At 42.0% G+C, this 23,222-nt stretch overlaps 1 protein-coding gene across 1 annotated transcript; it reads right to left on the bottom strand.

Annotated features, from left to right (window-relative positions):
- Nucleotides 1–2,269: 2,269 nt before the first annotated feature.
- urb1 (URB1 ribosome biogenesis homolog) lies at nucleotides 2,270–20,230 on the bottom strand. The gene is made up of 38 exons (XM_030108141.1): nucleotides 20,029–20,230; nucleotides 19,806–19,945; nucleotides 19,157–19,308; nucleotides 18,946–19,075; nucleotides 18,768–18,864; nucleotides 17,581–17,666; nucleotides 17,245–17,498; nucleotides 16,964–17,159; nucleotides 15,282–15,419; nucleotides 15,013–15,186; nucleotides 14,817–14,934; nucleotides 14,599–14,721; nucleotides 14,394–14,506; nucleotides 14,136–14,249; nucleotides 13,652–13,768; nucleotides 13,404–13,542; nucleotides 13,164–13,322; nucleotides 12,844–13,043; nucleotides 12,515–12,733; nucleotides 12,251–12,436; nucleotides 11,341–12,169; nucleotides 10,768–10,972; nucleotides 10,503–10,689; nucleotides 10,369–10,424; nucleotides 10,094–10,281; nucleotides 9,842–9,952; nucleotides 9,699–9,762; nucleotides 9,419–9,587; nucleotides 9,186–9,288; nucleotides 8,945–9,105; nucleotides 8,749–8,860; nucleotides 7,845–7,951; nucleotides 7,442–7,585; nucleotides 6,314–6,423; nucleotides 6,017–6,223; nucleotides 5,696–5,937; nucleotides 4,207–4,749; nucleotides 2,270–2,617 (listed from the first exon to the last, which is right to left on the bottom strand). The coding sequence occupies exons 1-38, from the start codon at nucleotides 20,162–20,164 to the stop codon at nucleotides 2,445–2,447; spliced, it is 6,702 nt and encodes a 2,233-aa protein (XP_029964001.1). The 5' UTR covers nucleotides 20,165–20,230; the 3' UTR covers nucleotides 2,270–2,444.
- Between the last annotated feature and the right edge of the window lie 2,992 nt (nucleotides 20,231–23,222).

Genomic DNA, 23,222 nt, shown 5'->3' on the forward strand with positions numbered 1-23,222 from the left:
AGAGAGAGAGGCGGGTCATTGGGTTCTTTGTAAAACCTGAACCCTCGACTGTTTTCCTCCATAAAACTAAACTATTTGTGAACCCTAACCCCAAAATTTTCTACTAAAAGATGACGAGATGCTGAAAATTTAAGTAAGAAAGTAAAGTTAATTTATAGAACACTTTTCACAGGTAAAAATCACAAAGTGCTGTGCAAAACTCTACTTACTACTCTAAGTTTACTCTACTTTGAGCTCTCTCTGAGCAAAAGAATACAAAATTCAACACGTTGCTTCATCTCAGTTTTGCTCAATTGAGCAACAGTTATGGCTTCTTTTCATGTCAGTAAAACACACTTTCTCTCATATACATGTCGCATCATCGTTAGACGGAGGGCTTAAAACATAATAAATAAAATAAATAATCTTAAACTATCTAGGTTTGACCAATATATCAAATTTTAAAGGAACATTTGATGGGACAGCTGAGTAGGATTGTAAATAAAGATGATTAATTTTATTTTAGCTGTGTTGACAAAAAAAAGTGTTTTGTTATTATAATACAAACTCAGAAGAACTTGTTACCATCTTTGTTAACCACAATGAAAGTCCCATCTGGTGTACCAACACATGACCTTGTCACTGCAAGCCGTCCATGTACCCTGCCTTGGCCTAGCTGGCTCCACTGCCTCAGCAACCCTGAACCGTGCAGAAAGCGGCGTGGAAGATGGATAAAGTTGGTTTCGGTATCAACATCAGGGTTAATATAATATTTACTGGACCATCCCACTCCACGATGACTGGATTTTCAAATGTGCTACTGAAGAGCACGGCAATGTGTGTATCACTGACTTTATTTGCAAATGCAATTCTAGGACAAAAAAAAAAAAAAAAAAAAAAAAATCAAGAAATTTGGCTGCAATTTTTAAAACATGCAAAAACACTCTATGCAGTGCAGCTGAGGGTATCATGTAACTTCTGCATTTCTTCCACTTTTTTTTTCAAACCAATAGTTATGTATTGATGACAGTCGTAGAACAGATGATTAACGATGCTGGACATTGAGAAAGGTGCTGCCATGTCTTTTCTGTCAAGTCCCTTCTCTTTGTTGAGATATTTCATTAAAAAAGAAAAAAACAAAACAAAACAAAAGAAGCTTTGCACACATATGCAATGTATTTAGGATACTTTCGTACATATACTATATGGCATGATGTTTTTCAACATTTAATTGCATGTAAAAAAGAAATACTGTTGTATTATACTGACTTTACGGACAGAAATGCCTTTAGATGATATTCTAGTATGTGGTCTTTCAGTCAATGTTCTATAAAGGATTAATCTCAGTGGGAACAATGTTTGGAAAAGCTTCTTTCAAAATGTTGACTTGTGCTTGATGTTGTTGCTTTTTCTCTGACAGTCATTAATGTGTTCTCTGTGCGTCCCTGTGGTAGGACCAGTGTCCTGCTGCAGTCAGTCAGTGGAGGGAACTGAAGGCTTCGGGAACTGGAAATCCCCTTCGTGTGGGTGAGCATATCAAGGATAATATTCTCGGCTTTCTAGAAAAATGAAAGACTAACTTTCCGCATTTATACTGAATGACTGTCATTTCTCATTTACCAGCTTTGTAAAAAACATTTTGTACAAAAATGAGAAGATGTCAGTGACTGAGAACTCCACCAGCACTGTTGAGTGGGAATATTACTACGATTACGTGGATCCTCCGGTTGTGGATCAGAGCAAGCTGAAGTACAATAGATGTAAGTGTTTGTGCTTTACAGTGGTTTGTGTAAAACACAAAACTGTCATTTAACACAAAAATAATGCTTTTTTTTCTCATCTTTCAGATTCCATTGTCATAATATTTTGGATCATTCTGGCAGCCTTTGTGGGACTCCTCTTTTTCAGTCTGAATTTTATGTCTCTAAATGGAAATTTAAGAAGGTAAATAAGGTCCGTTTGATGTTTTGCATCCTCGTCATTTTTCCTGTACACATTTTAAAAACTTTTACAGGACAAACGGATCCAAAAACAAAGGAAGTCACAGAGCAGCTACAGCCTGACCAGTGGTTTTAACTGAGGTGAGGCAAACTAACTCAAAATCATACTCATAATGCTTCTAAAAAAACTGACATTATGACTAAATTCCAAGTCACAGATGAACTTGAGCTGTGTGCATTAGATCCATAGCTTATGTGTGAGAGTGCATGTTAGTGTTTTAATAAAAAAGCCACTTAATCACATTTCTATTGTTTTTTTATTTGTTTTAAGATCACTTTTGTGTCTTAACCTTCATGTTTGCAATTACAAATGTAGACGTTTATTAAAAAAAATCGTGTGATCGTATGAAAAAAATCTTTCACACAATGTGCAAAAAAAAAACAATTTCAAAAGAGGGTTTTTACAAAGGTTTACAAAATTTAACACCAGTGTAGCAAAACCTGAGTGAATGTTCAGTATGAGATTTAAATCTTCTGTTTGATATCACTGCAGATTGCTCTGACAGCTGCCAGGGAGGATTTCTGCCCTTTGGTCTTGATTCTGGTCACCAAACCGATGTGAGACAGGAACATTTCTGGTGACGAGGCTTCGCTCCACATCTCATGGATGTACAAAGACAAGAGGAACAAGCCCGCGTCTGGAAAACACAAAACAAGGGATTACAACTCATTTACACTTTGACCAAACTAAGTGCTGCTGTGTAGCTGTGGCTGTGCAGAGGAGCATCTCCAACATGTAGATGTTACACAAAACATGTAAACTATGTTTTTATTTTTTTTTTCTCATTTTCCTCCTCCTAACCATTTCATGATTATATCTCTTGGATTTATTTTTATTTTACAGCTGAAGAGCTGCAAAAAAATGTTCAGTAAATGAGTGTTTCTGCTACTTTTTCCAGAATAGCTTCACCTTAAATATTTGGTAGTTCCTCAATAAGAAAGTTGTTGGTTGTACAGAGAAGCTCGTGATACAAGTAAGCAACAGAGTAAATGCCATTGTAATGATATGTTTGCAAAAAGCTTTATTTCTTGAGTTTCTTGTCATTTAAATTCGAGACATGATAAAAAGACTAAGAATTCTAGCTATCAGTTCATTGCCAACAGGATCAGGCATGCACATTTCTCATAGGATTAAAATTGTTAAAAAAAACAAACTTTTCTTTTATTGTGGGAGGCATTTATCATTTACACGATTTAACCACCAGGGGGAGCAGGAGGGGTGAAGACATATTAAAAGCTCAACGGTGATGAGCTGCAGGCCTGTGAGAGGGTCTGCATACAGTCTTTTGACTGTGTTCATTTGGAACGTTTGAATCGTGCTCGGCGTGTGGGATATGGAATATGTGTAAGCTGACCTAGCCCAGCTTTGCAGCTGTAAATTGTGGATCCATACGCAGAAAAGAAAATAAACCGGTTGCCGCACACAAAGGCGAGAAAGTGAGTGTAATTTTATGGATGGACTCGCCGCGGACACGCGCCCGAAACGGTTCTCCCTCTCCACCCTCAGAGGAACTCAAAGTGTACCAGCCCAGACTGGGAATGGGCTGTACAATTATTACGATTTATATACTGGCAAAAAAAAAAAAAAAAAAAAAATGTGTAGAACGTTTTTATATGCTAGTTAAGATGCACATTTAACATGCCATGATGGTATTTATCGTCACATGGCTGTGATCAAAGCCAGACTTTGATGCATTGTGTACACTTTGAGGAAGATCAAACCATGATCTGGCTATGTACGCTGCATTTCCTGTTTCGTGGCGATTTGTAGAAATCTGGGCCAAGATCCACCATATTTTCCAGATAACCGACTACAGGTTCAGTTTTCAGTATGTATACTCTTAGACTTTTTTGTGCGTTTTGGGATATTGTGTACCGAGTGTCGTCTAGCTGAAATGGGATGAAGAAGCTGAAATTTCAATATTTTTGCAGGTGGTGCTGTTGAGCCATTCTGCCACTCGCGTGTATATTTCCCCCCAAATGTCAACTTTTTCATCAGGTCTGGTATGTGTGCAAAGATTTGTGCAATTTGGAGTATATCTGGATTTTTTTTTTTTTTTCAATATTTTTGGGCAATTCCAAAACTGTCCTTGTGCATATTATTCGGTTTCAGACAATCACTATTTTTTTCCTGGCACCACACACTTCCATTACTGTCACAGGATCTGGATTTCCGAGACATCATTTAGTGTTTGAGGAGACAGAGCGAGCCGGGGATCGCTCTTACCTCGTGTGGACTGCTGCTGTGCGGCTGACACGACGACACGATGAAGCTCAGGAAGGCCGCCTCGAGTCTCCAGGAAGCAGATCATAATGTCGGTGAAAATCTGCAGAGTCTCTGCTCCAGCTGAAATGCTGCTGGGACTCTGAGCTTGGAGGACCCGATGGTAGAGCCGAAGGAGGTCCGCCTTCCAGCCCGGATCGAGCCACACGGCGTCCAGGATCTCTCCATGTTTCAGCACTGACTTCTGCACCCAGTGCAGGAATTCCTTCGCTCTGCTCTCATCGTACGTCTGCTCCACCAGGCACCTGAGGGACCACTTGGTGAGCAGGTGTGCCGTATCACAGGCCAGCTGACTGGGAACCAGCTGGTCTCTCTGCTCAGAGAGGAGGATCACCGGCTCCCAGTGAGCGAAGATCCCGCCCAGGAGGAGTTTACAGTCCGCCAGGGCGCTCTGCTCCTGCTTCTCCATCTCAGAGTCTTCTGCCAGGATCTCCTTCGCTGTGCGAGATCCCGAGCCTCGGCCTCGGAACTTGTCCTTCCCCGTCCCTGGAGAAAAAGATGAACAAAACAGAACGAAACAAAACTCAGAGATGAGCTTTCCATTTGCTCATTTTTCAACCTTCACATGGAGGAAAGAAACCTGCAACTGATAAAAGTGTGTCAGTTTGTTAAGGCTGTCTTTGTGTATGAGCACAGCTAAACTTCAACCACAGAAGCACAGCAGACATGAACAGTATAAATCATACTGTTTAATCAATAAACACAGCCTCACAGGAGACGTTGGCCTTTCTGTGGGGAGTCTGCATGTTCTCACTGTGCGGTTTCTGCAGGTACTTTAGTTTCAAAGTCCAAAATCATGTATTTGTGCTTCAGTGGTGTCTAAATGTCTTGTAGGTGTGTCATGACCGATTTAAAATCCAAAATTAAATTACAAAATGGGCTTGAAGAATTTCAGTTTTTCTGGGGAAAAAAATTGCAAATGTATGGAAGTTCAAGTATTTTGGATTGAACAATGCAGAAAAATTACTTTTTTCATTGTGCTTTTAGTTAAGCTGAGACTGCATATAAATATGTATTTGAGACATTCTGACGAGGACGATTGCCTATAAAAGCTCATTAATAAAGATTACCCTATATTTCATTTCTCGAGTTATGACATTTTAAACAAACATGCTATTTTCTTTAACTTTGCTTTGTGTAGCTCAGAAATTTTCACAGAGAGAAAACAATCCAAAATTTAAATGAATATTAATTATTATTAAAATGAATAATTCTGAAAACCAACACAGTGTTGATGTCTGGTCTGTTCATGTTGGTGAGTCACAATATCAGGTAGATTTGGTGAACTGTTTAAATTTTGAAGAAGTTGCTGGACTTAGACAGTTAAAAGCTAGTTTTTCTCATTTTCTGTATCCTGCTGCTTTCAAAACTCGAAAGAATAAACGTTTGATTTCTTCTTTGAAATGAAGCGATGATGATGGTTGGTACCGACCCGTCAGCTCCTTCAGCTTGTGCTTTTCGGACAGGGCCTGTATGTGTGCGAGGAGCGCCGTGCAGCGGGACGCCTGCGCCCAGCAGAGCAGCAGGGACAGCGTGTCGGTGCAGGACAGCGGCTGTGGGGCCAGGCTGAGCCGCTCGGCCTGCCGGTTCACGCTGAGCGCCGTCTCCCGGTGCTTCAGCACCGAGCTGACGGTCTGCAGAAGCAGGAGGAGGTCGGCGGCCTTCACACCCGACCTGACAGGAGCAGAACAACAGCTTAGACATATAGACTAAACCTGAGAATCGACGGGTTCAATGCGGCAGAGCACCTTACCTCAGCTGTCTGCAGATGGCTGATGCCACACTCAGGAACTCGGTGATGAAAGGAAGTGAGAGACATTTAACTGAGCTGGGAGCGTTCTCCTCACTGGATGAGGAGGACTTCTCTCTGTCTGCTTGCTTCTCCTTCTGGCTGAGGACCGTGAACCACAGGACATGCAGCAGCTGGATGACGGCACCGAGCAGCTGCCGGTCCACATTCCTGTGGAGCACAAACAGCACAAATCAGCTGAAAACACTTTCAAACATATCAGAATAATGTGGAAAAACTGAATCTCACTTTCATGCCTACCTTTTTTCGACCACCTGAATCATCCAGGTGAGGAGACTTGAGCGCCGAATTAAGTTATAGGCTGCTTTGGTCACACGGGCAGCTTTCTGCAGCACTTTAATGATTTGTGCCTGTGTGGAGAGAAACATGAGGAATTGATTCATTCAGTTCCATTTGTGGGGAAATGGTTTGTTTCTTTTCCCAGCACGCCCTTTACTGGCACTTTTCAAAATGAACTCATAATATTGAATTTAGTTTAGTGAAGCAGTGAAGTGCAGCAGTTTGCAGGACTGTATGTCAGATCCTAACAATACCTGACCTCCACTTTGAAAATACACCTGCAATAATGGTTTTTCTACACCGTGGCTCTCAACAGCTGTTAAAGCAATCCAATGTGGAATTCTTTAAGAAATCAAACAAAATCCAAAATATCATACTTATCATGACACCGAGTGTACCCGGAACACTTAAAAGCGGTACACCACTAACAGAAGGTCACTGTTCACTTTATCAGTGGCGACAACGGGTGTGAAATTAATATTCATGTACTCTGCTCCCTCTGAAGGAACACTGTTCGAAAGTCACTGAAATCACAGGAACTTACAACTAATTATTTTAAAACTCACGTTACAGACTTTTAAATGGACAACTGTGGAGTTGTAGATGTTTTATTGTGTAATACTGTCATAACACATTTAAGGTCAAACAATTAACAAAAAAAAATCTCTGTTTGTTGATCTATTTATGATTTCCTCTACGTGTGTATCTGTCCATCACCTTTCTTTATAATGTTGTCATTTGGCTCCAGACCTTGATTGTAAAACAGATCAATTAATCTCAAGCAACAGTCTGCTACAATAAAACTGAATGAAATGGCTCGAGAATCAAGTTGTGGTTCTTGTAGAGATGAAAGATCTGGATGAAGATCACAGCTGAATATGTGTTGAGCGGTTTGCCATTTTACTGGATTTAATCACTGAGAAGGAAAAAGATTTTATTCTCCACTGAGCTGAAGAAGCAAATGCTCATAATCATACTTCGCAGTTTTGTGTCAGTGAGTCAGTGATTAATTTCAATTAATTTGTTCGTGATTTTTAAATTTTAAGTTTTTTATGACTCTGGTGTAAATGCAGACGGTTGTGTTTCTACCTGAAAGTGTTCGTCGCAGAGGGGGCTGCTGCTGAAGCCCAGAAGCACCTGAAAGATGCCTTGTTGGCTGCACAGCCCGTAGCAGTGTCCATCGCTTATCCCCTCCTCCAGCACGCCCAGGATCCACTCACGTGCCATTTTGTGCTGCAGGATTTGAAAAAAAAAAAAAAAAAAACAGACGTAGTCTCAAGGGTGACTCGCTTTCACAGAAACAGATAACATCAATCTGGAAAAAATCCTGAACCGAGCAAAACACAAAAACACACAAAGGTTAAATGTTGTTGATGCAAGGAGAGGTTGTTTGGACAGATGTTTATTTTCTCGGGGAGGGTTCACCAATCGTGATTAATGGTTTGCAGAACCAGAAAAGCCTTGTTTTCAGCAGCTGCCTGATAAGCTTTACCTCCAAATCGAAGCCATAGAACAACTTGAAGAACTCTGGGACTCTTCTGAAGTCCAGACTCTGATGGGACAGCAGAAACCTGTTCAACACCACGTACATGTGGTCCTCTGAGGAAAAAAGAAAAAGGAAAAGTTCGTGATGCTCGTGGAAAAGTGGAGTGTGCTGTTTGTAAAAACAGAACTGATCAAAGAGGACAAAAAATGTTTGTGAGTTTGGATCAACTTTTAACAAACCTTCATCTTTGTTTTTCTCTATTTTAATGGGCCGTGACAAATCGCAAACAGAACGTGTTAAGGAGTTTCCAACATATAAGAGTGTAAAATAAGCCTTGGTTCTCATCCAGCAGCATTTGACGGGCCTCTACTGCAGGTAGCTGATCAAGGTTTTTAACCCCCAACTGTTCAGGGTCCAACATCTGGTGAAAAGCCTGAGCTGAATCAAGCATGCAGCTCATACGATCCACTGAGATAAAACCTGGAAGGGAGCAGCTGAGTCACAGCCCACATCTCTCTCCTCCTCTTTCAGACAGTGAAAGATAAGACAAATGAGCTTTCAGGGTGTCAGTCTGCGCTGCAGCCGCTGGTTTCTGCACTTCTCGAAGAAACTTTCAAATGGTGCTTCACCTCGAATGACTGCTGAACGGGGAGAGATCTTGCCTTTATTCATGCAGCGATTCTTGTTTTCGTAAGTGACTTTGACAAATTAGTAGTGACTATCATGCCAACTCCAGGTGAAAGATGCTGGGAGTTTACATTTGTGTGACAAACAAACATCAATTTAATGTAATACTTAGTCAATATAGGCACTGATGTGCATATTTTCTTGTCACAGCCCAGTGAAGTTCAGGACTTTAAGTAACAACTGAGTGCTGAATGAATTCAATCACAGATTCCAACATACACACCAGGTTTGAGCATCAGCTGAGCCACTTTGGCGACGTACGTGGTCAGAACAAATGGGAGCCTCTGATTCTGCTGTCGAACGCCATTCTTCACCATGTCCATCAAATACAGCAGCTGTTTCACACACAGAAAGTCTCACAGAAGGTGGATCACAGGGGAGAATCATAATATCCTCCATCCGACTCCTTCACACTCTACCTGTCTCTTCTCCCTGAAGCGAGCGCCCTCCAGGTGGTGGTAGAAGCAGCCCAGCACATGGTACGCCGCCGCTCTCACTTTTGGGTCGTAGCTGCTGAGAGCAGCTACGGTCGCTCCGAGGGCGTGGCTGGACACGAACTTCAGGCAGTCGACGACGCATTCTGTCACACAGGCAGGTTTTAGACACTGATGCCCTGGACCGGGGATCTGTGCGACGGACTAGAGGAGGTGAGACCTCTACCTGGCTGCAGTATGACGCTGAAGAGAGGCAGAAGGAAGCAGGGATCATACAGAGTCCCAGGATCCTTCACTGCATCGTTTCTGTACAGCAGCTCTGCTTCGTCCTAAAAGAAAGGGCGACATACATTAAAGAATAAGTTCCTGAAGGAAAAAATAAAACACATGCTGGCTCACATGGTGGAGTAGTGGTTAGAATTCCTGCCTCACAGTGAAAATATCCCAGATAACACAGACCTGTGGGAAGATTCTACGTTGCTGTGGAAAGTTTTGGATAGTCTGCAGCATCCGGTCGGTTTTCAGCAGGGCTAACACGTCGTCCGAGCTGGCCTGCTTCCACAGAGACGCTCCCAGGCTCTTCCTGGTCTTGTGGTGCTCCACGGCTGCTGGGCCCCACATGAAGGATCTGCAAAGCAAAACTCACGATCAGTGTTTCCTTCATGCATGAGAAACTTCAAAGGCTCTTGAGAGCCGCAAGAAATTCCTGATAAATAAAGATGAGAGCGAATTGACGTACTGATATTTCAGCAGGCTGACTTGGTTTCTTTCATATTCCTGAAGAAGCAGTAAGAGTTTCTGATCTGTAAAAATAAATAACAACGGTAAGATTGCAGAAAATGAAGCAAACAACCCAGAAATGTCAGTCGAGTTTTCTTGTACCTGCAGCAGACAGCGAAGCTCCGTAAGCTCCCAGGAGTATAACAAAGTGATTCATGTTGCAGACGGCGGGGCATTTCTTCACCAGAGAGAGAAGAAGGGAGACCAACTCTTCTGCAATGAAAACACAAGTGTGGTGTGTATTCAGCGATCATTCCATGTTGATTACTGTTTCACACTATTAAAAGCATAAATTGCTGAAACTGAACTGATGAGACGACATGTCTAAACGTTTGACGGCCGCCGTTTGTTTACCTTTAGCTTGACTCTTGGCTGAGTCGGCGGCGGCGTCCAGCATGGTGGGCAGGAACAGCGAGTGGCTGCTGGTCATCATGTGAACAGTGGATAAAGGAATCAGATCCTTCTCAACGTCACTGCCGGCGTACATCCGGTCCAAAAGTCTCCTCAACGTGCTCAGGAACTGCTCATCATGGTAGCGATATCTGGAGTTTTAAAAAACATTTTTCAAGGTGTTTGTGTAAATAAAAAGCACTGTGGATTAGATGAGTGAACACTGAGATCAGTCCTACTTCAGCCCAGTTTTGACGAAGCTGTTCCATTCAGATGCAGAGATGTCTCCAGACGTCTGTGTAGTGAGAAGTAATTACCGACTGCACCCAGTAAAGTCATAAACACACAATATGAAAGAAAACAGTGAACCCACAAGTATTTGCTGCAGTCTTTTCAAGATGCTGTGCTCGTGGTCTGACGGGCTCGAGGCCTGATCTTTAGACTGACTATAAGAGGCGATGAGACACTTGACCGCTGCTGTGGCGACAGATTTCCTCCATTTTTCAGATTCTTCTGGACAATCGGCAAGTTTCTCATTGATTACATCGACTAACTGCCACCTGAAAGACAAAACAACACCCGACCAATAATATCCATATAAATTACCTTTTTAGCAACTAGTTAATGCAAATGGTTACCTTTCAAAAGTGTCAGTGTTTTGAAGAGCACTGGGGAGATTACTGATCAAATCCTTGATGTCCTTCACTTTCGAGGCCAGTCTGATCAGAGATGAGAGAGCTCCTGCAAACGGAGCTGCAGATTCCCCGGTCAGATCTCCCAGAACACACTGGGACAACGAAGCAAGCAGAGCTTTCTTCAAGGCCTTTAAGACTTCTTCTTGCACTAAGAAAAAAAATAAAAAATAATTCAACAGTTACATTAAAAAAAAAACCCCCATGTTTCACTAAATTGAGCCTGACTAAGATCTCAAATAAAGGCTGCTGAATTCTCTGCTGTGCCTGTTTTGCAAGTGATCAACAAAAAAATCAGATCATGAAAATCTATTAGACAGAGAATTATGAAATGACAGTTTTGTTTCAGACTGCGAGGAGAGCTGAGTGCATGCAGAAGAAATAAGAAACAAGAAGAAATCTGGTAATGTAGTCAGTTTTGTTGTTAGAGGGCGTTAATAAGCACGCTGAAGAATAACAACAGTAAAAACTGAATACTGGAAAACAAAAACAACTTTTAGACTTTTATGTAAGACCCACCATCTTTAGGTCTGGCTGGGTCGTCTCTACCGGCGTCCTGTAAATAAGTATTAATCAGTGGGAGGAAGTTCTCCTTCTCCTGTGATATCTTCTCCATATGTGCGGGTTTTAAGCACCACTCTTCGAAGCGGAGGCGGTGAGTGGAGCTGTGCTGCAGCAGCAGGGAGCTGACGGCCGCGCCGTCTGCACGCAGACAGTGCAGCAGCACGTCTGTGTGGACGAGCTGAGCGCTGGCCGGCTCGCTGGACAGAGTCTGGAGCAGGAAGGCCTCCAGGGCGGGGCTGGAGCAGGACAGCAGCAGCGTGCTCAGGCCGTGGAGGTGAGCCTGTGTTAGAAACGTGTCGTTCTCCTGGGAAGAAGTCCATTTGCACTCGGTGAGGATCTGCAGGGCCGCCTGACCGTAAATGCTGAGCTCTGATTGTTTCCCCTCCCTGCTGGAGGATATTAGGCTGTGCTGGGGAAGAAGCAGCAGCTTCGACACCACCTCCCTCAGACTGCAGGGGTCCATGAAGCTGTGAAGGGCCAGGAGCGCCTGGAAAGTTCTGGAGTGCGTCTGTGCGGGTTGAGAGCTGTTCTCTGTCAGCTCGCCGAGAGCGGCTCTTTCCAAAGACGCCATGTAGCTTCCCACGAGGTCCAGACGGCCCAGCTCACTCAGCGTGGGGCCGCCGATCTTCAGCAGGGCCACGGTGCTGTCGCTCATCTGAGCGCACAGACGCTTCAGTCTCACAGGCTTCAGGGAGTGAGCGGGCAAGGAGGACAGCTCCAGAGCCAGAAACCACTGCTCCAAACACGGGTGCTTAAAGATGGAGCCAAGAGCTGAAACGAGGACCTGAAACAAGAGGATGACACTTAACACTCAACAAGTAGTTTCATTTCAGAATACTTACAGTAAAATCTCAATTTTCCTGACCTGTTCTTTATTGTTTTCTCCAGCAGGTGACTGGTTACATTCCAGAAAGAGGTCCGACTCCTCCGGAGAGCTTTCAGCTGCTGGAGCACTTTCCTTGCTCTCCTGGAAGCCTTGAAGTCTGGTCACCAAATCCTGGAGCATCTCCGTTAACGTCCTCAGATATGAAGCGCCTACATCTTTAGGGAACTGTGCAGAAAGATGAGAACCACTATTTACATTTTTGATTCATTATTTAAAGGGAATATTCCTGTCTTGTGCGCTTACCGTGCCAAAGCTCTCCACAGTTGCTCTGATGTAGAGTAAAATCTGCTTTATAGCAACAGGAAATTCTTCCATTGACATGGAAGTCAAGGCGTCTTCTACATTTTTCCTGAAGCCTTCCTCAAGGAAGCTGCCCGGGCCCTGGATATAAGCAGCTTTCATCACCGCAGTGTATTGGGAAGGAGCTGTCTGCACCTCCAAGTGGCATTCAGAAGACTTGAACTGGGAAGAAAAAAAAAAGGAAAAAGAGGGACCATCATTCTCTGAATAATTCAGTTTCAAGTGAGTGACACTCTTGCTCAGTAAGTCTCTTTGTGGAGTTCAGAACTGACCAGCTGCTCGCGGCACTGCTGCGGCAGCCACTTGGTGTAGTAGCGATGGAGGCGGGCGACAGACGGATGAGGAGAGGCGCAGAGTTCGGAGGATTCCAGCTCCTTGTCGTACTGCAGGAGAGCCAGGCAGAGAGGGAGCGGGTCTCTCTGACAGTGCAGCACATCTGACAGCACCGCGCACAGGTATTCGTGCACCACGCCTGAGGGAGGGGAGCACGGACCGTTACACAGCAAAACAAAAGTTAAGATTTTAAAAAAATACTGCACTGAATGCTGCTGTGGTTTGTGAAATCTCAGGTCAACAGCAGCAGGAGCTTCACCTTTATCTGCTGGCAGCTTGTTTCGAGCCTCCAGAGCAGCAGGGACCAGCACACTGAAGGGGAAGGTCTGGATGATGAGATCTTCAGTCAGAGACGGCCCGAAGTCCTCCATCTCGCCGTCGTTGCCCTCCATGATAACATCCAGCATGTCCAGGACATCTGCAGGGACATGGTGAAGATTTCAAGGTCGATACATATAACCGCTGTCTGATGAAATAAAACTCATCTTGAGATCCCCACCGTCGATGTGTGAGACTGCGATACTGGCAGCGTCGCCCTCTGCGTTACTCAGGTTAGCTTGAACTAAACCTGCTTCCTGGACCAGGCTGGCAACTTTATCTGTGTATGTGTGGGAATTACACACCAGCTTCACCAACACCTGGAGAAAGTGAACGAAACTGCATTGTTAGGTTTCATTTTTTTTCTCAACAACGTTGCAGCCACTGCACAAAAATACTAAAAATCAAAGAAAAATGTGACAAATGTACCTTTTCCAAGAACTGAATAATGGTCTCCTGCTGGTCTGAGTGGAGTCTGGTGAGGTGATCGAGCCACAGCTCCAGTTCAGTCCAGGTGTACTCAAACACACCCGAGTCCTTCAGCACCTGGATTCAAGGAGAATGATTTTATTTACGTCATAAATACATCAAGATATCAGCAAGCTTTAGCTTTTTCTTAAAGAATAAAACCAGTTGTTAACCAGCTGGATAAATAAAGAGCACTCTGAAGAAATATAACTTCAAAGAGATACAGTTCATTCAAATCAGCTAAAGGTTTTATACATCTTTCTGTGTTGAGTTTGCATGTTCTATTTGGATAAAGAGCAACAAGGGACTGATTGGGAGAGCATTAAGCTATGGAAAAGAACATAGCTTTGATTTCAAAACCAATCAAGTTGATTTCAGGACAATTAAATGCAACCTTGCTCCTCATTTACTTCTTTTTAACAGTGAGAGGAAAAATGCTTCTTACCTTGAGAACGAGCCTCTGTGTGGAGGTTTTCAGGTGGCTGCTGCTGACAAACATCTTGAGGAGCAAATAAAGTACGGATTTCTCTCCAGACAACAGATCTTGTTCCGGCCCACCCTGAGAAATGAAAATTTAACACAAGACGAAACAAAAGCCGTTCATGAAGCAACATAGCAAAAATGGAAAAACTGCATGAGTGAGAGTCTTAAAACTCAGTTCATTCCATGTGTTCTGTTACTGAAAACCAAAAAATATGTTCACCTGTATGCGGAACCAGGAGAACTTGCTGGCAGGAAGATCCAACGCCAACTGCAGTATCTGCTGCTGCAACATGGGAGGAACTTCCTCCCTCATTCCTTTCTCAGATACGATGCCTGCAGAGGAGCATTAAAATCTAAATAAGCTACAGAAGTATTATCCAATGCATGTTTTACTGCCTTCTAAAAAACTTCAAAAGTAAAAAGACCTTTCAAGAGTTTGCTGAAGTCGAACTTGCACTGGCTGACCAGGTGTGGCACCACTTTCTGGTACAGGCAGATGACCTGCAGGATCAGAGCCTTCAGTAAAATGACCTCTGCCGTTTCTGCACCTGTTTGACAAAAAGGTGCATAAAGTCAGTCAGCTGATATTTTTCCCCACTTTGTTTTCCAGGACATATGATTCCTGTACTGTAAATATCAGCACCAGGCTCGATCTGCGCAGCCGCCGCCTCGGGTTTGGCTCCTTTTTCTTCGCTGGTAGTTTTTTCCTTCTTGCTGAGCGACTGCCACTTTGAAACGATGCTCGTCATGTCGGGCAGAATCTGGAGCACAACAGGAGAAACATACTCACAACTTGTTCCGGACAGGATCCATTTATGCCAGAAGCTTTCTGAGCTCACCTTGCTGAGCGTCTCCCTGTACTGCTGCGCCAGCTCCTCCATCATGTCAACCCGGTAAACGTCCGAGCTGTTCCACACAGATTTATCCAGAAGGTACTCGATGTTCTTATTGGCTCTTTTCAAGAGGAAAGTCATCATGGATAGAGTTGTAAGCTGCGCTGCTGTGTTGGCAAGCTGTAGGAATTTAAAAAAAAGAAGAAAGAGCTGAAGCAATGTTTTATAGAGATCATTTTTAAATGGTGGCAACACAATGAGTTGGAGTCACTCACACCGACGGCATGTGAAAAGAAGGCTTTGTTACAGACTGGAGGAAGAGATACCACCAGGATCATGGACAGCAGGCGAGGCAGAGGGATCGTCTCACGGCCCTGAAAGATGGTGGAAATGTCTGGCTGGGCCTCATAGATCTGGGGGAAAAAATTAAAAATATTCAAACATAGCGGTTTGTGGCCATGGAGAGAAGGGCTGAATCCCACTCTTGAAGTGAAGACTAAAAATGACAAATGAAAAATCTCAGTGGTTACATTAGTTTAAAAATATGTGCTGTTCCTGGTTTGTCCACTAGGAGTCCCACCGTTTCACTACTGGTGGAGATCCTAACATCACGGAGACAGAGCTGAGAAGCAGCTTTGATTTCAAAACCAAGCGGTCAACGGTTAAAACAAGGACACAAAAGGCTCCGGTTCAACCCAATTCATTTGAAAAAAACTCAGTGAAAACATCAATTTCCAACATATTTATGAATTGAGATGTGTTTGATACCCCTGATCAAACTACTGCAGTGAAGTTGCTTTAGCCCTAAAGACACACCATGAGGGTTAAATTATGAAAACATGCCGAGCGCTTCAGAAATAATGTGTTCTTTGAAGCTTGATGCCAAAACAGAATGGAAGGAAACACTACAGCAATCGTTATTTGACAGCCCTGGTCTTCAGTCATGAAGTGAACGGCTTCTCTCAGTCACGTTGGTACATTTCCTCATGATGTGGATGAGACTTTGTGGCCCAGCAGACAGTAAGGTCCAGAGGTGTAGGAAGATTGCAATGTAATCCCTACAACACTGCATGTACAGTTTTCCTGAAAGAGACTGTCTAATGTTCACATCTCCACTTTATTTTCATATTTTCCCTCTGTTCTATGCAGAGCTGTCTTTTCCTTTCTATATTGCAATGATGTGATCAGTCAACAAATTACAGGAAAAAACAGTACAAGGCTCCCGTTCCACTTGAAACTTGTCAAGTCTCCCTCTTACCTGGAAGTAAGATGTAACTTACAATTTACAAAGACTATCATCTAAACTTTAGTCATAGTTTACATCAGCATATACTGTTTTATTACCATGACAAAGTAATTTGACTGTTTTATCTGAACACATTGAGACACAGACTTATTCTGACGGCACTGATGTGTTCGTTGACACAGAGATGAAAAAGGATGCTGAGTGTGACACTCGTTTTTACAGGTAATCATTGTTTCCATGGTGTCCATCCATGGTGTTTTTGCTATTTGTACAAATTATTGACAAACGCATTTACTGTTTTGCAAATGATGAGGATGATTCAAAAAAATGTACCAAAGAGACTGAGGAAAAAGTGGCATAAGACAGTAGATATTTGCATAGATGTGCATTGAAAATGAACACCATAATGGACCTGCTGTCTTATTTACATTGAAACTGAGAAAAAAAATCAAGGAGTTGTTGCATATCTTTAAAAGAAACTGGAAGAAATGTTTCATTTTCGTGGACAAAAGAGCAATGATGGAGACTCCACTGCTGCTGAAAACTGGAGTTAATTGGCGGACATACTCCAACCTTAGCCGATTTCTTTTTCTATGTTGATTATTTATGTGACAATCAAACACAATAAACAGTGGAAACTAATCGTGTTTTTAAACTATGGGAGGAAATCTGAGCGCCCAGAGGAAAACACATGATATCATCAACATTTACCTTTTTCAGGAACTTGACATTGTCTTGCCATGCACTTTTGAGCCGTGGCGTGTACGAATGCTGCGTCTCCTTAAAGTATCGGGACAGGATGTCGGGACTTTCTTTCAGCATGTTCACCACCAGCTCGGCCACCAGCTCGTCCTCCGTCGCCTGTTTCAGCCCGACCAGGAACTGAAGCAAGACAATGTTTCCAGCTCTGTGAGGGAGTGGAGAGCATCGGTCAGTCAGCATGAGAACTGGCCAGAGACGCTGAAGGTGAACTTCAGAGGAGAGTCACTCACCTGCCAGCTGTGCCAAAGCTGGCGTCGTGAAAGCTGATGCCGTGTTTACGGGAGCAACACAGTTCAAGGAGGAAATTGTGAGTCAAGTCCCGAACTACAGAAATGCCACTGAGCTGAGAGTCGCCCTCCACCCTGTCGCCGGTGGACACGTCCACGATCCCGTTCCACTTGTACAGCGATGCAATGTTATCCAGAACAGCAGGAGTGAAGAAACGCACCTTCTGGGTTTTACTAATGCCTTTGTTTAGTACAACCTAAAAGAGAAAAAAAACTACTTGAAACAACCAAACATATAAACTGATTTAAAGTGAAAAGCAAGAACTGGAGAACGCTTACCCGACTTTTCAGAGTAGATAAGATCAGATTAACAGTAGACATCCTGTCCTCCTTCAAGCCTGTACTCAAGATCTCAGGCAGAAGTTCTGATAAACAAAAAAACATGTTATTCAAACATCAGAGATAGAAGAGTACGAAATGTAAATTATTCTACAGTAAGCCATCAAGCTCAAGCACACATCGAAGAAACTGAGTTTTTAGACACACTTGAGCCAAATACTTGTTTTCTCATAGGTATAGCATGCATTTTTTTGTGAAACCTATTTACAACCAAATTTTGATTTTATGTGCATAAGATAGAAAAAATAAAAAGACAACAAATAACTTAAACTTTAAGAGACTGGCAGTTCCCTGAGAAACTTCTGCAGAGCCACAATTTCATCAGCTGTCTGGTTGTTTCGGATATTTTCTAGATATCAAAAAGTCTTTGTAAGGTACTGTTTGAGATATTTACACACTGAATCCTGTAAATGAGGACAGGACAGAAGTAAAATCGTTGAAAAAAAAAACATTGTCAATGTGGGGGTTGCACATGAGAATACTGAACAGAACAAGCTCAACAGCTAACTCCAGCCCCTCCAGTGCTGGAGATCCAGTATTTTGTCTGTAGGTAGAAATTGAAAAGAAGCTGGACATATAGCAAAAAAACAAGAAGGCAACATTGACTCACTGCTCCCACCTAATGCATGTGAATGATAATGATTTAATGAAATAGACTTTAACTTTAAAGAGAACTTTTTTTTTCTGACTTTTAACAGCTGTATATGGTCAAAAACAGTTTTTTCGGACCACGTGGGTCTTTTCTTCAGCCGATCAATTTAGCTTTTTATAGACTAAAGCAATATTCCAGGTGTACACAGCAAAATGTCCATGCTGCTGATTTTTTCCCCACATGTGAACAAACAGAAAACAATATTAAGCCAAACGATGCAGTTTCTCAGTATGTTATGGCTGAAACTACTCTGTTGGTTTCCTTAAACAACCTCAATACTAATTAATTTGGCATAATATGGGCTCTTTAAACAAAGTCTGTTTTTAAGCATCATTTAACCTTTTAACATCATTAACCATGTGCTTGAACTTTTAATTCAAATTCCTTTTAACAAATAGATATACACATAGATAGCACAAAATATACAGTCTGTGAATGTATATTCAACATGTCTTCCTATTTTAGGCATCATTACCTCTGCTTTCCAGTATTTGTCCCACTGTAGCATTATCTCCTGCCACCAGAAAGGAGAGCACAAACTGGATGAAGGCCAGGCGGACATCAGGTCGACCCTAAAACACAGCAGACAGAAACAATAAAGCAACCACTTACATTGGTAAATGAATCGGATACAAAAATATCCTGCACTGAACCTTCTTGTCCTTCCTCTTTGCCAGTCCAGACAAAGTTCTACTGATGTGAAGGTGACTGAAAACCTCTCTGGCAGCTTCTGGACCCTGGGACACCAGGGCAGACAGCAGACTGAGGCACTGACGGACAAACCTGCACACAAGAGTGAAAACATGAAGACTGAAATAGCTCTGAAGCACCACATTCCTCTGTGCAGTGATCATGTCTACAGACCTGTGGTTTTCTGCGTGAAAAGAGGTTTGCAGAAGCTTCATGTGGCTGGAGACGATCTTCTTCACTATTGCACTGCCAACTCCTCTGAAGTGTGACAGATCACTGGCTGTCCTCAGAAGAATCGCCTCTAAACTCTCAAAAATCAGCAACATCTGACAGAACAAGACAATAATGTCAACATTAAATCATGAAACAATATTTTCTATCTGTATTGCTATCTACAGTTACACATCAATTTTGATTGGTGTCTTGTCTCATTATCACACAGCGGCATTTGAATAATTTAGATTGATGTAGTGTTTTGTGTTTGTAATTTATTCTATTAAGTGTCCATTTATTTCATTAATCATGTATTCAGCTTTATAATAGATAACTGAACAGGCATTTTAATGTTTCATTCAGAGGGGATCCACATTCTTTGACATATTTAAACCTGTTTTTTGAAGTACTGCAATAGTTACTTTTAATATATTACAACTCAGTTACTTTTCTGAAGAAGTTACTAATTACTTTTTAAAAGTAACTTACCCAACATTGTAAATAACCCACTGTCTTTAGCTTTTTCTTGGCTAATTAATGTCAACACTGACCAGAAACAAAGCATTTTATTATTTCATTCATTAGTAAACATGCTGTGACACCGGCATACCTCCCTCTCCACCTGTTTCTCTCCCTCCAGCAGTTTGAAGATCTCTGCACACTCCACAGAGATTTTAATGTAACCCTCCACCACATCGTACACCCCCGGGCGCGGGAGCCTCTTGGAGGTGGAGATGAACTTCTCCAGTCCTGTAGAAGACAGTTCAAAAAGAGAGGCTGTTGTTTTACTGCACTGGGAAAAAACTGAGTAGAGAAGTCAGTGTCACACAGACCTTTCATTGCAGTGGTGGGCTCCTTCAGCATGGCTTTAAACTCAGTCCCGTTAAACTCTGTAAAGTTCCCTTTTTTAGCCGGAGCGTCTGAGTTCGCAGACGCGTCGCTGCGACGTTTTATATCCATTTTAGGCATTATGGGTTACTGACACAGACACTTCATCAGTTCCAGTGACAGAAACATTCATAAAGCCTAGTATAAAAATCCACGTTGTGGCGTAAACATGGAGTTCCCAACATAAATGAAGTCCGGCCTGAAACAGCGTTTGTAGAACATTCGTTCCGCTTTGACCGTTTCCACTGGAGTCGGCCAGAAATATTATTCGGAATATTTGTTAATTCTGATTTCTTGATGATAACAATAACAATAACAATAACAATAACAATAACAATAACAATAACAATAACAATAATAATAATAATAATAATATTTGATGATGGTACTGGATGGTCATTGTCTCTCATTTTTGTTTGTTTATTATACGTCACCCTTGCATTGTCCTAATATAGGTGTAATTTGTTTCTCTTTTCTTTGAACCCAATGCATGCTACTGCCCTTGTTCTTTGCCCTGTACTGCTGCAATACCTGAATTTCCCCTCTGGGGATCAATAAAGGATTATCTTATCTTATCTTATCTTATCTTGTCTTATCTTATCTTATCTTATCTTATCTTATCTTATCTTATCTTGTCTTATCTTTGTAAGATTGTGTTTCAATGATAAAACTCAAATGTAATGCATAAAAACTGACATATTCACTCATCTTCAGTCTGCCACACTCAAAAATAGTATCTCCATACAACACCTATCATTCCTGAGTAGCTTCAGCTAAACTGTATTTTGAGATCTTACGTTGTAATTCAGCTGGAAGACCAACAGGGGTCAGATTTGCTTTGCTTTGCTTGGTCTGACAATTTCAAAGCGAGATCAAAAACTGATCCCCAGGATGACTGACACACAGCATTTCTACTGATTATTCAATGTCAGACCCAGTCAAGTCAGAGAAATATGCTGGGGTAAATCACCTCTGGAGAATGATATTTTTACATCAAGCCTGCACATTCACTGTAGAGAAGCTCAATTATTTAGGATCCACTGTGAGACTGGGTCTTTGGAGTGTGGAATTGTTCAGGGTGGTTAATAGGGGATGCTGGAGATTCAATTACAGCTCACTGTTGTTCACGCTGTGCGTGCATCTGCCTCTGGAGTGGAAGAAATTGGACCCTAATGGCTGCTTTTTTAATGAATCATTGTGGTTCGATTCCTATTTATTCCCTCTGACATTTTTTTAAACTGAATGAAGAAATATCTTTTGCCTTTTGAATGTTCTTCCTATATCTCCCTGGCTAATTGCTGAGGCAGGAATGTCAAACATAAAGCCAGTGGGCTAAAATTGGCTTGACTAAGCTCAAGGTAAAAGCTTCAAGTAGAGCAGTGATATTTTAACATATTTCCTCAAGAGTAGCGAACACAGCACAACACTGAAACCCTAGCTGAGATACCAGTGATGCAGCAATGAAAGATAGCCACCTCGTTGCTATCACACGAGCCTCAAAGCCATGTTGTTGGGGTAAGTTTGTAAAAAAAAAAAGAAAAATCATAATGCAGCAGCTCTAAGAGGGGACATTTGGGATATTTCACTGTATTTTGCACCAGAATGTATAATCAAAATGGTGTTTTTTGTTAGGACTGTGGTCATTTTGAGCATTAATTGTTTGGTTTTGCAAAAATATTGACATATTCATCACATTTACTCTGTAACATCACAAAGAAAAACTTTGACGTTGAAATCTAAATGTTATTACGGCACTATTTTACCAGTGCTGCCCGCTCAGGATGGAAGCGGGCTGAATGTGGCCCAGAGTTCATGAACTAAAATCTGTTTGACACCCCTGATCTAGGATGACTCCAGTAATGCCTGTAGGTGTGATTGTCTCGCTCCTGTGATGGACTGGTGAACTGATCAGGAAATACTCTGCCGTCACTCATAGGCTGCTGGGATCAGTTTCAGCATCACACGATCCTAGGATAAAGCGGCATTGAAGATAAATGGACGGATCATCCTCTCTGGGTTTGGCTAAATGGGGTCGAGGCTGTTTGTTGACAGTTGAAAGAGCCTGTATCTCCGTTAAGAAGAAAGCACAGAGAAAAGGTAACCTTCTTTTGTAGTCGGTCAGTGTAAATGTCTCCTGAGTGATGAACTCTGACCCCGCTGCAGGTCCTTCCTGCACAACAGCCCTCGATTTGATTCATGTACTGCATCTAATATATCAATGCACAAATTATACTTACAAGTGTATGCTATAGAAATGCATTTTCAGGACAAAAAAAAATGAACAGTTTTGCATCACTGAAGCAAGACTTGGATCTTTTGCAGCTCATTAAAACATGACTGACAGTTACTGATTGAACAGATTTGTTGAGAAATCATTGAAACTTGTCTTTAAATTACATTTCAGGAGATGCAAAAATGTGCCGTGTAATATCAAAAATGTAAAAAAAAAACAAAAAAACAAGCAGGCAGGTTTGAGATTCAAACCTGATATAACAGGTTGTTACAATCTGAAGGTTTAAATGCACGTACATGTGGCAACTGAGATAACGCCAGTGTTTTTTCCTTATGTGACCTCACTCTAAAATTACATGTCTCACAACAAAACAAAAGTGTGTATTTATAGAGCCGAAATGTGATTTTTACAACCAGAAAAAAAATGAAGAAGTTCGACATTCCTTTCAGTTTAAGCTGCATGGAAATAATCGTATTTACCTGGTTAGTAAAGGGTTTGGTCTACTTCTGTTTTTTTTTACCATTTGTTTTTAATTTTATGCCAATTTTCCAGCTCCTTCGGGCCTGGAGGGTGCTGCTCAGAAACCTTCTGCACCTGACGCTTTTGTCTCACTTCTGGCGGAGCAGAGACTTTGAGGTGGAGGCAAACCTGTCGAGGCTGTACTTCTACATATTCCTCCATTTAAAATTCACGTCAGAGGCACAGAGATGAGACGAAGTAATGTTTGATCACATTTCAAAGGTTTTATGATAAGTTAGATGTTCATTCTTATTCAAGATGGAAAAAAGTTTGGCCAACTTTACAGACGAGCTTCTGAGGAGCGATGATTCTTTAATACATACTGATGATGAAGGGAACATTCAGACACATTTAGTTGAAATGTTTGAGATGTTTTTTTCAGGTTAT

The sequence above is a fragment of the Salarias fasciatus genome, chromosome 14, assembly GCF_902148845.1.
Source record: "Salarias fasciatus chromosome 14, fSalaFa1.1, whole genome shotgun sequence".
Lineage (NCBI taxonomy): Eukaryota > Metazoa > Chordata > Actinopteri > Blenniiformes > Blenniidae > Salarias > Salarias fasciatus.